At 38.8% G+C, this 15,929-nt stretch overlaps 1 protein-coding gene across 1 annotated transcript in view; it reads left to right on the top strand.

Annotated features, from left to right (window-relative positions):
- The window catches only part of LOC121647077 (copine-8-like), an 88,772-nt gene extending 74,337 nt beyond the window's left edge, over window positions 1-14,435 (top strand). The window contains exons 13-20 of the mRNA XM_041996234.1: window positions 1,260-1,321; window positions 1,598-1,644; window positions 3,006-3,187; window positions 7,965-8,092; window positions 10,338-10,440; window positions 11,416-11,473; window positions 12,155-12,228; window positions 12,503-14,435. Of these exons, the coding sequence (XP_041852168.1) occupies window positions 1,260-1,321; window positions 1,598-1,644; window positions 3,006-3,187; window positions 7,965-8,092; window positions 10,338-10,440; window positions 11,416-11,473; window positions 12,155-12,228; window positions 12,503-12,715 (867 nt within the window). The 3' untranslated portion in view covers window positions 12,716-14,435. The remainder of the gene's footprint in view (window positions 1-1,259; window positions 1,322-1,597; window positions 1,645-3,005; window positions 3,188-7,964; window positions 8,093-10,337; window positions 10,441-11,415; window positions 11,474-12,154; window positions 12,229-12,502) is intronic.
- The last annotated feature ends 1,494 nt before the right edge of the window (window positions 14,436-15,929 follow it).

A 15,929-nucleotide genomic window follows, 5' to 3' on the forward strand; every position in this document is an offset into this window, starting at 1 on the left:
GATTTTTCTTTTGAATCAAATGAAAATTTACATCTTTTTACCCACGTGGAAAGGTTCTGCACCTTCACTGTGCATGATTAAAACCTTCAGTCCCTGACATTGCCCACGTCTTTTGCTCATTTCTGATGATATTCAGATATCTGTGAATTAAAGACAACAACAAAAGCTGTTTAGAGCAGCCTAAAGATATTTGACACTTTGATTTCTGAACAAAATATCTAGTGGATTATGGAAATTATTGACATTTCATGACAAACAGACCACAGCACCTGAAGAGCTCATATCACACTTGTAATTTTTCTTTCTTTCCTCGTTTCTGTTTTAGAGCTTCAGCAAAAGTAAAAGATCCTGCAGGGTTGCAGATGGCAAACTTTTAGCACCCTTTCAGACAGACATATGGATAGTGATAGTGCATGTTTTTTTATTTAATAGAACTGATCTATTGGCAAAGATAAACACTGACAGATTTGTGTTCAACATTTTACTTTAACAGTTTTGGAGCAGCTGACAGGGATATGGAAACAGCTAACCTTCCCACCCCCAAACTACAGCCACAGTTATTAAGTTGAACTTGTCTCAGAGATTAAAAGGTGGACTTTTAGTATAACACATCCCACACCATTTTCCTTTTTTATCATGTGTCATTATTTTTATACTGAGTAAGTGCTCTGTGGGAGCCATGTAAACAACTTTTTCCCATGTAAACAGCTGTAGTACCTCTTCTTGTTTTTGAGTGTTTGAGTGTAATCCTTTTTTTCCAAAATTCTGTTTTTTTTAATGATTGGCTGATTTCTACCATTTATTAAAAATGCAATGAGTGGTAAATTTAATTTAAGTTTAATGGCAAATTATTAATTCTATATGAAATAAATGGACAGAACAATTGCAGTGAATATCCTGTTTACTGAAAGATGTAAAGCAGAAGAGAGCCCAAAGTAAACACTTTTCATTTGACAAGATGACCTAAAAATACATTGTCTTAGTGCCTGCCTTGTTGTGTGTTTGGCATCTTAAACTAAAAGGTAGCAACCACTTCATTTATGAGATTTCCAAATCGTTTTATTGTGTTTTTAGGGACGTTTTACAGAACATCCCAACTTTTTTTGGAATTAGGGCTGAAAATCAAAACAAATCATATTTTTTGGGACAACAAAGGACATAAAGCTCTACTATCTGAGCCTCAAAATAAAGTTTTAAACCTGTAATGAAGCATGTGATGGGCTCTTTAATTAAAATGATCCCATTTGTCTGACTGACAGGTCACCCTCCTCTCATGTCTGGTGGACACTGAGCTGTCCTTCCTAGACTACATCAGAGGCGGGTAAGTTCACAGTAATTGTTAGCAAATGATTAGGCATCAGCATTACTCTCATCATTAGATCCTATGTCACTTGCAGTTAGCAGCGTAGCCTCGCAGAGACTCAGCTGAGAGGATTACTGTTCCGTGTTATCTCTCTGCTACAATATTAAGACCGACAGCTGCCGATAACCTGCTGCTTAATTGCGCTGCGCTGCTTATTTTAAAACATGCTGTGGTATAATCTGACATGATTGATGGTTCCATGTTTCTCCTCATGTGATCTATTCTTTTTTGTAGGACACAGATTAATTTCACAGTGGCAATTGATTTCACAGCCTCAAATGGTGAGTGTTTTAAAGCTCCGCTCATATAGATGAAATATTTTAAGTGTATAGAGCAGATAAAAGTGTGACAGGTAACAATCAGATGTGTTTGATGAGAAGTCTTTGAGCATTTCTTATCAGGTATCTCAATGTAATGACACTTCACCCACTTAACAAGAAAAAGAAAAGACAAAGCAGCTGAAATTGAAATGGCTGTCAGAGCTTAGTCTCCGGCTTTAAACTTCTGCGCTCATGAGTGTAAAGTTTGTGTCATTACACCCACATTTTTCAAATTATATTTCCACCCAGTGGTGAAGGTTTTTGAACTCCTACAGGTACACAACAGTTCATATCAGTTATAATGACGAATAGAATAAATAAGCTGTTCCACAAAGACAACATTGTCACAGATGAGTGATGATCTCATTTTAGTGGGAGAAGTGAGTTCATAATGTGTTATGCAATTTAGGAAATTATGTCACAGGAGGAAGGGATATATTTCTGTACCGTCATTAAATCTGTTTCTTACATTCTCATCTCCAAGAGTGGTTGAAATGATGGTGATATTATCCATAAATTCAAAATATTTACATCAGTTTATCATGTATTTCAAAGACTACAAGCAGAAGTTGCTCTGGAATATAACATCGGCCTCATTAATCTTTTATTCTTTTTATCAAAATCATGCAAAATATTGCCTTTGTAACCAAATCTAATAAATCATGTCAGTCTGGGCCTTGAAGCTCCATAGCATCTTCATTCACAAGGCTACATACTCATTTTAACAAGAAAACAACTGTACCTAAAGTCATGTGACAAAGAAATTGCACCCTTTTCAATGATAACGTTTCACAAATCAGAACATAAAAAAAAAAAAAAAACTCCAAACATCTGGTGCCTGCTAGGTCTTAACACATCATTTTAAGCTAGTTGTCATCTACTCAGCAACATCAAGACAAGGTGGCACTTCCCTGCTGATAAGTCATCAGCAGTGAAATTAGAGAGTTCTTTTTTTTTTTTACATTTAATTTGTTTTCCATTTTAGAGTAATTATAAAATATATTTGAACTACTCACTTTTGGGTATTGGAATAAATACCTTTTGGGTCAGTGTGTAGCTGTAGCTCAGTAAACTATTAGTGTTAAAGTATTTATTACTTGCAGTAGTAGTTGGTACTACCCAGACAGGCTTAAGTTAAGCAGTGAGATTATTTGTGCATCCAGCTGCGCCTTTGACAAATGTTTTGTGCAACTAAAAGTCCATTTTTTCCCCCTACCTTGTATTCCCCTTATTTTTACATGAATATGAATCAAAGCCCAGCGTGAGCAGATATAATTATAGTGTGATGCTGATGTGGTTTTTATTGTGCATTTGCAACACAGGCAACCCATCCCAGCCCACCTCACTCCATTACATGAGCCCATACCAGCTGAATGACTACGCCATGGCGCTGCGGGCTGTCGGAGAGATCATCCAGGACTACGATAGCGACAAGTTGTTTCCTGCACTGGGCTTTGGTGCCAAGCTTCCCCCAGATGGACGAGTCTCTCATGAGTTTCCCCTGGTGAGTAGATGATGTACTTAGCATCTGGCACATATACTGTACAGAAAATCTCCCACTTATTATACTTCCATTTATATGTACATGTATTGTACATAACATGTAGTTTACAAAGAAACTTTTACAGCTCTGTAACCAAAATGTTTTTTGATAAAATATCAGAATGCAGTAATCTAGAGAGGATTAAAAAAAATGTGTTAAATTGAATCATAACAAAGAAAAGATTGTTAAATGCTCAAACTGGGAAACTTGATGAAAAGCACATTTTTAAAAAAGTTTCAGCAAGACAACAACAAAAATGTGATTCAGTATAAGACCAGCATCTACGTTCTGGTACACACATCATTTTATGAGATTTTTTATCTGGTCGACACCTCACACGTGAAGATAAAAAAATCAGTTTTGATCGTACTGTGTGTGGTGTGCTCTGAAAATGTAATTACAGAACAGCATAAACATAAAGATGCTGTCTTGCAACTCATCTACAATCTAGTCCTCCGAGCTGGACAAACGTCGAAACGTAGAAGAAGAACCATAGCAACAACCCATGGCAACAAAATGCAAAAAAAAAAAAAAAAAAAACGAAGAAGAAGAAACATAGTAACAATCGGAAAACACAACACACAGCATGGAAGGGGATATATAGGACAAGGGAATGATGATGGTCTTGGGACTATTGATAACAGAAAAAGCCAGAACTGAAAAACATAACAGACTGGAGACAGTGTGAACACGGACTTTATTTACTTCCTTGTTCCCCAGCCAGCTCGCTCTCTGATTGGCTACATTCTGTACCAGTCACCACCCACGCAATCCCAATGCACGAGTCATTGGCGTTCCTTAGATATCCGCTCTGAAATATTAAACATGTTCAATGTTCCCAATTGTCGGCTACGACCCATTTTGGAGCGGATAATCGGGACAAATCGGCTCGTAACACACCACAGACTAAATGATAATTGGGCAGAGAAATCTCACGATGATCAGGCGTTTGCCGTCTGAGGTTGGGAAGAGGCTAAATCGGTACAAACGCAGCCAAAAAATCGTTATGTGTGTACCAGGCCCAAGAGGTTTTCCCAAGTAAAGATGGTGGTCATCTCTCTGGACAAATAGTTCAACAATTTAAAGGGATTTTTTTAAGAATCATTTTTATTTTTATTTTTATTTAAAGGAAGTGGGGTTATATAAAGTACTTAAGAGTAGTTTCTTATGTGCAGCGGACAGCAGACAGAGCTTTCTCAGTTTTTGAGAGTCAGGAAAGATTCTTGAGGAGCAAGACTAAGCTAAGTGCAAGCAGAAGATGGAGTTTCAACATCAAAATCAACCCAGACCTAAAACGATTTTTGTTTTTAGCGGTTTATGCTAAAAAATATGTTATAAATGTCTCACTTTTGCAATCTAACATTTTTTACTTTCTCACTACATGTCCTCGCCTAAGGAACATGTTACAACATGGCCTCGTTTAGCATGCTCACCACCAGCTTAAATCACATTTATAGTTACAGTGCCTGATGATAAATAGTCTGGGTGTGCACAACTACAATATAGCATTTTTAATGGCGCAATTTTTTTCTTCTGGTGTTTGTGGTCTGAGCAACGGTTAACTTGCCTCACCTGATAGAAGTACTTTCTGCTTCCCTAACTGAAACCATGGACTGTTGTCTACTACAAGTACTTTACATTAACTCACTTAAGATAAGAAAAAAAGTCATTTTAATTCATTTAATTATATCTGGAACTCAATGGAAGAATTAGAGAAATTAGAGAAATTTCTACATAAGGGACAGAGTTAACAACCAGCACTGAGTGGCTGACTTCTGGTGGTCCAACACTGAAAACAGAAACAGAGTGGATTCTGTCATGGAAGTCACTGCATGGACCCAGAATTGTCAGTAAACATGCTTTGTTGTTGCATCCACAAAATCACATCCACATCCACAAAAGCAACAACATAAACCAACATAAAATCCCAGTAAACTTTATTCATTCATGCAACATAGTCACCGCACAAACCCATAAGAAAGTGGTGAAGAAACCTGTTTGCAGATGTGCCAAATGCCAAACCAGCTAAAGTTTATCAAGCCAACACATTCAAAATGACAACACAGCATTAACCTGGTGGTGTTAACTGGGTTTGTTGTACATCAGTTTATTGTCCTTAACAGCAACTGAAGAGCTCATCAGCCATCAAAGGCAAAACTAAATTAATATGATTTACTAAAACTATGTTTTTAAAAATCTTTGTAAAGTTACATCTAATATCCAGACACTTTCATGACTAATTACAGGCAACAGAGTATTGGTGGGTGGTGAATGATGCTGTCCAACATGAAGTAACTCATCCAACCAGACTGCACACTCTGTGCTGATGAAAGCCAAGTCTGGTGGTTTGTTATTGGCAGCAAAAAAAGAAGAAGGAAAAAAACAAACAAACAAAAAAAACCACTTCAGTTATTTGAACAAGCCACATTTATTTATTTATTGGCAATATAATGTCAATCTAAGTCTCACTGGAATCAGAAAAAGACCCTTATTTATTCTCCAATGAACACTTATAGTTGTGCAATGTTTTAACTTTCCTTCTCGTGTTCTTCACTTTCTTAATCCTCCATCCATCCATTTGCACCACTTTGCCAACTCTGACCCCTTTCTCCGCTTTCAATAATCTTCTTCGTGATCGACTATCACATCCAGATGTTTCTCCAGAGGCATTTACTTCCATTACAGCTGCTCAGCGTTGGGTAGCAGCCTCCCCAGAGGCACTGAACCTTTAGACAAGGCAGATATGAATTAATCTAACCATTAAAGATTCAACTTACAGCTGGCAAGCAGCAGTGGGAGAAGGCCCCTGCTGAATCTACAGTAATTATGCAAGCTCCATTTACAAAGCAAAGGAGTCCATGTGCACTACTTTTATGTATGGCAACTAACCAAGCAGTGTTAGGCAAGATGGTTTCTTGCTGAGATAATAATAATGTATTTTTTCTATTTTTAATTCTGTTTTGTGTATCTGGTAGTCAACTATACATTAATTTGATGGTTATAGGTGCAATGCCACAACCAAAACATTAAATCCAACAAGCCAAATTATGATTTGTCTTTTCAGACTTTTAGTACAGTATTTACAATATTTATCAGGAGATTATTAGCGAAAATGCTGAAACAGATGGACTAACAGTCAATGTCTTGCGTGTCTCGTACACTGGCTGCTAAAACAAAGTTGTTGTTTTTTATTTTTGTTTGTTTTTTTCATTAATTTTGGATAATATTGGAGTATTTATTATTGAGGTGTAGGCCCAGCGGTGGACATTTTTTATACCTCTTTGTATGGTTGCCTGTAATCCTATTATGTAACTGTCCCAACCTTGTCCCCTTGATTAAAAAGTAAATATTCCTCTTCATGAGAAAAGGATATTTCATTCTTCTTACACTAAATCAGTGAAGGTGACGATCTGTACAAACTTTCAGACCTCCAAACGAGATCTAACCTTTTAACTCTTCCAGAAATGGCTTAAAAATGTAATCAAACCTATGCACAAGAGAATCAAACTGTTTTCTTTTTACTGTTTACTCCTGCGGACCTGCCAACAGTTTGTGTTCAAATATTAACCTCTTATTGACTAAAGGCTCCTGTACAAGGGACAGCATGATATCATATGTGCAAGATAAAAAGATCACATTTTATTTATAAAGTGCTTATCACAGCAAAAGCAACACAAAGTGCTTTACATAATAAAAACAATTTATGAATATTTAAATAAAACAAACCTTCACACTCCAAAGAGTATAAAATAGCTATTTAAAAACACCCACATGATCCTAGTCTCTCTTTAAAAGTCATGTCTTTGTGACATTTCAGCTAAGAGTCAAAGTATTAAAATTTAGTCATTTTGATAAAAATGATTTCTCTCTTGTCTTCAGGACTGATCATTAAAACTTCAGTTTTGTCCTGGTTAAGCTGTAGGAAATTCTCTGCCAGCCAGTGGCGGTCTCCAGCCTTGTGTGCTCTCAGACTTCCCAAAACTAGTCCAGCCTCTCACTCAGATGCTATTGCCACTCCCGACTAGATGGAGCATCCAAACAGTATTCCCCCAAAATCCAACAACTTGTCAGTGACATAGCCAGCCTCACCTTATTAGAGGTGTCAGACCTTAATGAGCTCCTCAAGAAAACTTTCATCATTCCGGATGTTGGGATGATGCCGTTGGGGGCGATGGCTGGATCCGCTGCTCCTGCTGTTCAGCCCACAGAAGAGGAAGCGGCACCAATTAGGAAGGAGAAGACTTGCTTTACAGTAAAATTCACAGAATTAAAGGCAGCAGAGAAAGTAAAGCTTATAAAGGAAGTGAAGAACTGCATACAGAAATGATTTAAAACTGCTCAAGTTCACTTTTTGTAACATTACTAATTCCTAGATGAGTTTGGCTACTATCCTCTGGTTTTTTACTGAAAGTAAGTTTTTATTTTAGGAGGAGATAATTATTAAAATTTTCTACTTTGTTCCAGGTGACTTTAATCTAACACAGTAACACATATCTTGATTCTGATGTGTAATTTCACATGTCATGGCTTTTATTTCAGACCAAAATGAGATATATAGCCCTTCTAGTTGTTAAGATACACTTCATTCATTTTGGAGATGTCATTTCAGATAGGAGGCAGCAAAAGTAGACATTGTTGTGAAGAGGTTTACCCTGATTTGGCAAAATGTTTTACTTAATGTCTGAATTTCTTAGTCCTGCGCATCATTCATGCCGTTTGTCTCTTCACTTTCACACAGAATGGAAATCCACAGAATCCATACTGCAGTGGAATCGATGGTGTGATGGAGGCATACTACCAGAGTCTAAAATCTGTGCGTCTCTATGGGCCCACCCACTTCTCCCCTGTAATTAACCACGTGGCCAGGTAAGTCCGCTAAAATCCCCACTGAGGAATGTGTGGGCTGACGCATGAAAATAGCACAGAGTACGATGAAATATAAAGCTCAGCAGGGAAAAATATCCCGTTAGATCAGTCAGCTTTGGTGCATTTCCAGCCGTGTGTGTTGGCTGTTGTACAGAGATCTGTGGAGATTAAAATAGGTGTGCAAATAGCTCCATCACATCAGAGAAATCAGTGCCTGCTGTAATGGTTCGGACATGAGGGGTAATCATCACGGTGGTTTAGAGGAGTAGGCAGTCTTCATGGTTACTGGTGCGCTGCCTTGAAGTGCAGCAGAAGGGGAAAAAAGGAAGAAGCAGATCTGTGAATAACTAAATGTCAAACCTCACACCTTTTTACAGATAAAAAGTACAGAAATTCCTGTAGAGTCATGGAAAAACTTTAACCCGAATAATATGAGACATACGATCCCCTCTGGGAATTTAAAATTCTATTGGGGCAAAGAAGCTTCTCTTCCATTCTTTTAAATATTTAGACAAATGAATGTACAGTCAAGCAAACACTAAGAGAAACTGTCAGCCGCAGCTTCTTAATTTACCAACCTAACAACTGATAAACAGTTCTTGGCTTCTGTAGCGTACAGTTTCTTCCTACTCCCACCTGACGTCCCCTGTTGCCAGATCTTGTCTGATGATCCTCAAGACTGACTGTAACAAGCACTTTTCCCACCTTTCATCATCGCCTTTCAGAGCCCATCTCTCCTCGAGCTTCGTCCACCCACTCAGCCTGAGAATAGCAGCATTGTTAGGCGCTAACTTCTGTGGAGCATCAGACTGGAAGCCAGGAAGGCGCTGGCTAAAAAAGAGACTCTATGTCATGTCAAATTCCTAACTGGCTGACTGTGTGGCATGAGAGTGTTGTTAAACTCACAAAACATTGTCCTGATACATCTCTTCAAGTGTTTAATGCAAGTTCATCTAACAAAGAAACAGCTTTTTAGCTTGAAGCGAAATAAACTAGACCAGAGCCTAAGTTTCAACAATGCACGTCTGTTTCAGTCACAAACCTCGGTACTTCTAATATTTATTTTGTTATGAAATACACTTTAAAGGAATGTGCTGCATCTGATGTGCTTTATGAAATTTTTATTTCTCCTGATACAGAAATGTTTGTGTTCACATATTAACTGTCAGGGCTGCTACCAGATCTCTTTCCTTTGGGGTGACACAGTTGTGAGGCGCTACATCTTGTTTAGTTTAGTAACTACCCCCGTTCTCTAAAACTGGCTGAAGTCAATCATTACTCACTCTGTATTCAGTCACCAGCCACCATATGAACTGTTACAACATAGGGGATGGATCCATGCTTCCATGATTCCACTAAATTCTGACTCTGCAGCTGAAAGGGAGAATTATCTGACCACGCAAGGTTTTTCCATCTTCTGTTGTCCAGTTTTGGTGAGTCTGTGAATTTTAGTCTCCTGTTCTTAGCTGACAGGAGGGGCGTTTTAAACTTCAGGAAGTCATCTTGACCATCTCTACACGACTAAGTGCATAAAGTTTCTGCCATGTGATTAGCTGATCAAGTATTTGTGTTAACAAAGAGTTGAATGGGTGTACCTAATAAAGTGTCAATTGAGTATAGATGGAGAAAGGTTTGCTGTAAATTTGCTTCTTGGACTAATGACTTGTGTTTTATCTGTGCTCTGCCAAATAAACCTTTGAGTGTTGGGATTTTATCAGTCCGTGTCCTGCGTTTGTTACATGCAAGCATCAGAGGATTTTCATTTGTTGCGTCTCATTGTGCTTCGAAAAATAATTTGAGCAGTCAGTCAACAGAAAACACTCATTCTACATTTCACATAACACACATTACATTTGACAGAAGCAGCAACACTATAATTGAACAATTAATCTGCAGTGAAACAAGATTGGGTTTTTATTGATCTCTGATGTGTAATTTCCGATTATGAGCTTTCCTGCAGTAAAGTAATTAAGACTGGAGGCCTCCTTAAAGGGCTACTCCAACATATTAATATCTGCACATTCATAAAATTGATGCTTCTATAAACTTAATCCCCAGGACAAATTAACTAGAGAGCGTACCAGGCGTTGGATAATGCTTGGGAGTTTTAGCAGAGAAGTAAAAAGTCAGATTTCTCTTCTTTGATGAAACGTTATTATGGACAAATGCAGGCTTTCCATCTGTGTGCATCTATTTTTCATTTCAGCCTATCTCACCTCTGGCCTTCTGTCTTTTCACATGCCAGGTACGCATCAGCAGTGACAGACGGCTCGCAGTACTTCATCCTGCTCATCATCTCCGACGGCGTGATCACAGACATGGCGCAGACCAAGGAGTCCATAGTCAATGTACAGTAAAGCATCTCATTTAAATTCAATTTATGTGTGATTAAGCTTTATGTTTCCTTTGTTTTAAGCATACAATGAGTTACCAAATGGGGTTCATAATATCACAGACAGCAGTGGTCCATGTGCTGCTTGTGCATGTCGCTGTGAAACATGTGAGGTACCCTGGAGGTCTAACTATAATTAAGACACCAAGGGAGAGCCTGATAAACTAGAAAACACACAAAATGAAAGGAGCACTATAAAAAGCTATGCCTTCCTACTCTCTTATCTTCACTAATGAGGGAGATGAGGGATGAGCGGTGTCGGCGCAGTCACCTCTCTGCCTTCCTCTGCTACCACCTCCTCCAAATGAGTTAATGTAGGTATTTGGGTAAGCTCATAGTTTTGGAACCCCGGTTGCCTCCTGTGCCCTCATGTAATATAACAATATAGTAAAGCAAGATTTGAGAATAATTATTTACAAGCCCACGGAGGTTATACGCCTGTAATTTCTCAAGCAATTTGGGCCCTCTATCTAACACCACAGGAAGTTATGAAACGCTAAATAAACTTTCATTCATCATTCATCACTTGAACTGTACTCTGCTGTCCCACTCGACAAAGATTTAATAAACAATATTGCGATGCCAGGCAGTTGTTTGGCTGAGCCTCGGGGCCAGGGGAGACGTAAATGGGAGTCATTTTTAAGCTGTCAAGCTTTTGGAGATTTAGACAAAGTTGTAGATGCATGAAATTAGAAACTTCTTCATGAAGCACGCTGTGGAGGGCAGATGGAAATGGGCGAACTCCGTCTGTTTTAACAATAGCGTAGATTTTTTTCACTTGAGCTCCCTTTTCAATTACTTTTACCATACAGTTAGTCATTTGCAGGGGGGTTTTACCGACAGCCTGCGGTGTTTAAGATAGCAAAATGGTGAATAGACTGTATGTTTCTGCCTTTGATGTGCATGCTCTGTCCTCTTCCGCCCTGTACAGGCTGCGTCTCTGCCCATGTCGATTATAATAGTCGGGGTTGGACCAGCAGAGTTTGATGGTAAGCAGGGTGAAGATCTTGTGTGTGCATGCTCTTGTTCTGTGTGTGCATTAATTAGCATGCAGTAATCTCTTGCCTCCGACCTTCTTTTTACTTCCTATCTCTTCTCCCACATGGTTCAGTTCTTCTCTTTTTCTTTGCTCCTCCGCTTTCCCTCCTTTTAATTTCCCTTCCCCCACAGAAACGAAGCTAGAGTCGATGTGGGAATTTTCTACTGTCCTTCCAGAAGTGATGTTTTTCTTCTTTTTTTTCCATGATAAATTATTCACACATCCCTTACCTGACTTTTTTGTTGTAGCACCCACATTTATGTTTAGCCTACAAATGACAGAGCAGTCCTCTGTCAAAAACGGCTCACTTCCAATGAGCAATGAGCCTGCAAAGTCAATAGGATTCGACAATTAAACCAAGTATGAAGCCAGTGTACATGGCTGCGTTATCTCCCTGTGGTCCTTTTCGCTGGCTTTGCTTACACGTACTCCATCATGTTTCTCTTTAGTGCAGTTATGTGTAACCTCCAGGCCTATGGCATAACCTTAAGCGATGCATATTCTTCACAATCATTCCAGATGTAGCATTGTTTCCCAGGATATTTGAACAAACATTATGCACATATTCCACACCATTTTTCCTCTCTCCAAGTCTCCCAACAGCACCAAACTCATGTGCTTTCCTCCATAGAAATGATCGAGCTGGACGGGGATGAAGAGAGGATCTCATCCCAAGGACGATACGCAGAGAGGGACATTGTTCAGGTACAGAATAATCCCACAGACACGGTTGACTGGCTGTGAGGCTGTTGGCTTGGCACAATGCCGAGAAATGTGGGGCTTGTGATTGATGGGAAAAGGTCGCGATGCTTGGCCCTCTGCTCCGTTCTTCCTCTGAGTCAGCCTCTATCTCCTCCTTCCTTCTTTCCCTCCTGTGACTCCCTTTCAATCTGCTCTGTACTTTTGCTTTCTTAATCATTTTTCATTTAACTATTTTTCTCTCTCCCCTCCTTTCCACTTGTTGCCCCCCCCACCTCAGTTCGTCCCTTTCAGAGATTACATCGACCGGCGGGGAAACCACATCCTCAGCATGGCTCGTCTGGCTAAAGAAGTGCTAGCTGAAATCCCAGACCAGTTTCTGTCTTACATGAGGACCCGGGGGATCAAACCTGGCCCCTTACCACCTCCTTACACCCCCTGTCTGCCACCAGCGATCCACCCTCTCCTCACCAGGCGGGTAAGCCGAATCTGAAGGGCCCTCACTTGGCGTCGGCCGGCCAATTCTGCTGAGTCTTGCTGTCTTTTTTTCAGCTTCCTCTTCTAGCTATTCTTCACTGGAAGCTTTAGAGCATTTAGCGATCTACGCCTGCTCTCTTTTGTTGGACTTCGGGGAAAGTTCGGCCATAAACGATGATACAGATGACCCCAACTGGGAAATTTTAGGGAGGAGACTTTCTGTGGACTTTAGTGGTTTTGATGGGTAATAGTGGCGGTTTGAGATTTCCTGGCCACACTGGGAAGAGAGAACTGGACAGCTGTCAGACTGAAAAGAGTCCAAACTGGGGAAGCTCTTTTTTTTTCTTTTAAATACTGTCTGTTTTCTTTTTCTGCTTCCTTTATCCATCACAAGATCACATCTCTTGATATATAAATGTTTACATGTGGAGAGTGGAGTCTTTTTTCAGGAGGATATTTATACCGATCAATGTGAAAACCTTTTAGATTCCTATTTTTCAGCTGCATTAACAGGAGGTTATGACTTTGTACAAAAACATTTAGGCCTTGGTGCCACATTCTTTATTATAGAGTGTACGTATTCCTTTTTTCTTTTCTTTTCTTTTTTTTTTTTTAATAAGTGAAGCATGTGTTAGTTCAAAAGAAGCATGCACTGTTGTTCCGCACTCAGGGCTTTGTCCCTCCCAAACAATCTCACCACCATTGCTGCCATGTTCCATTACGAAGAAACCCATCATCACCTGAGATCTTCCCACGCTCCTACCTTCAGCTCCGTCCACCTGCCTTGACTCTAAGGGAAGCTGCGCTCCCTGCGAGTCTGGTCAAATCAAATGCAACAGGGACTTGAACCAGCCTTACTGTTTTGTCTGATAACATTAACCGACACTGTGTCCACTGTGGGTTCTGGAAATGTGGATCTCCAAGCCCAGAAGTCAAAAACACACATCTCATTACTGAGCCTGACAGTATGTTGCTTTTTACAGTCTCTTTATGTTTTCTGATATTACACTGTGCTTCAGAGGTATGTTGTTTTTTATTTTTGTTCTATGTCTCTCTACCTCTCACTTTGTTCTGTATTGCCAATTTTATTTATTTGTTTTTGGAACAAGTGTGTTCAGTGATATTTGGTAAGCCTGTAAAGTTCACAGTTTTACCTTACTCAATAATGACACAAAACATTTGCCAAACTGCAGGTTTAGAGTTTTTAGCACTTTGGTTGCTATCAGTTTGGGTGACTCACACCTTAGTGGTAGCAACACACTGTGAATATGTGCACAAAACAGTTAATAAGTAGAAAAAATGCAAACTACTTCTCTGAGGAAAAACTTTCCTCATGGTTTAAAATGAAGACTGTGAGGACAGTTTTTAGTGTTGTACAGCAGTATTGAAGCATAAAGATAAAACCAGTAATAATCAGTAATCTATAACGTTTCAAAGCATGTAGCGAAACATCTCCCCACAGGATACTCATTAGAAAACCTATGTGCCAGTATTAAACTCTCACCTCCTGCAGGCATTGAAGGTTGCTCCAAACTTGACGTTTAAAAAAGCAAAGTACTGTATAGCATTGACATTTCATAGTTTTTTTTAAGAAATTATTTCACTTATCACTATTTCACTTTTTACACTATTAAAATTAATAGATAAAGGGTGACTGCTTGACCAGGTCAATCTTTAGCTGTCTTGCTTGAGCTATTAGAATCTGATCAATTAGATCATCTTCAAACTGGCTTCCCAGAAAAAAAACATGTGGTAAACAACAGGATCAAACACCTTCAGAGGGAAGTTCTGCTGTGCTTATTTTCCCTGAAAATTTGCACTAACCTTTACGGCTCAAAAATGTGCAACACTTTTTTTTTGGGTGGAGATTGTTTTTCTCTAATTGCTTCAAAAACAACAAGCCTTGCTTATTGAAATCAAAGGATATGTTTTTTTTTTTTAATGAGCTGACACTGTATCCTCAAGTCTTTATAAACTGTGCCACATGTTTTAGTAAAAAAATACAGTAAAATGAGAGTACTACAGCACTATTCTAAAGCATGAGTTTACAGCTCTGTTAATAGCAGCTTTCTGCAGTTGGGCAGTTAGTGATGATCCTTTTTCTTAGGCACAATTTTATAACAAGTCATACACTGAACTGGCCCAAATTGCATTAAAGACGGGAAGACTGAGGTAACAGGAAAGCAAGCTTTGGGAGATAATAGATCAATTACTTTGTCAAAAATAGGTTCAACAAACCCTGTTTTAAGTTATTGGAAGCTAACATTAAGAACTGTTGCCTAAATAGGTTAACTGATGTTGTCTGTTTTTTTGTAATAGCAGAACCTCCATTGCTCTACTTATAGTGTATATAGGAACTCCAAATTTCCACCTTAAAAGCCTGATTGGAGATATAAAACATTATTACATTTCTTTCCTTAGTTAGGTACAGTATCTTACTAGTCCTTAAAATGTGCTGTTAGAAAGTGAAAAAGTGGAAAAACAAGAGTTAGGCTTCCCACCTTTGAAGTAAGACTAATTTAGTCTTTTTAAGGCTAATTTTTATCTAAGTTGCTACGGTGACAGAACAGAGCCGTGAAAATCTGAATGCTTCACTAAATTATGTATTTTTACACCCAGCCATTTTTAAATAAAGTGGCAGGGTTTACATGATGTGATGTGAGAGAAATGGAATCTTTTTTTTTCCTGCCTAACCCCACCAACACTGCACACAGACACAAGAAGTTATGCTATCTTATGTGACAAATGTTTTGAGTTGGTAAGCGGAGCAGCAGCTGCACATGAGTCACCGTTGTGCTAACATATAGCTTTTCCTGTTTTCCTGCCATAGATATCCGCCACAGTTATTGTTTTTAATCCTCAAGTTTTGTTTCCTGTTGATTACTTCTACTACTGAATTACAGATATTAAAAATGTTGCATATACCATAACTTTTTGAAGAAACACAGCCAAGTTTATTGCTTAAAAAAAATTGATGGAAACACGTCCAACTTAAAATTATTTAAGACTTGCTTTGCTGGTGTACAGAAACACGGCTACACAATTTAGCAAATGCAAGATTATTACCACCACTAAAAACTAAAGTCATCCAAAACCTTTTCTGAGCCCACAAGAGGTGAGTGTTTGATAATAAAAGCCTAGTTTTTCAGGTAATTGCACTGTCACTTTTAGACAAGTTTCGGCCTGCTGCTGTACCCACTTCTGGGTGTATGAAAACTTTACAATGTTAT

The sequence above is a fragment of the Melanotaenia boesemani genome, chromosome 10 (assembly GCF_017639745.1).
Source record: "Melanotaenia boesemani isolate fMelBoe1 chromosome 10, fMelBoe1.pri, whole genome shotgun sequence".
NCBI lineage: Eukaryota > Metazoa > Chordata > Actinopteri > Atheriniformes > Melanotaeniidae > Melanotaenia > Melanotaenia boesemani.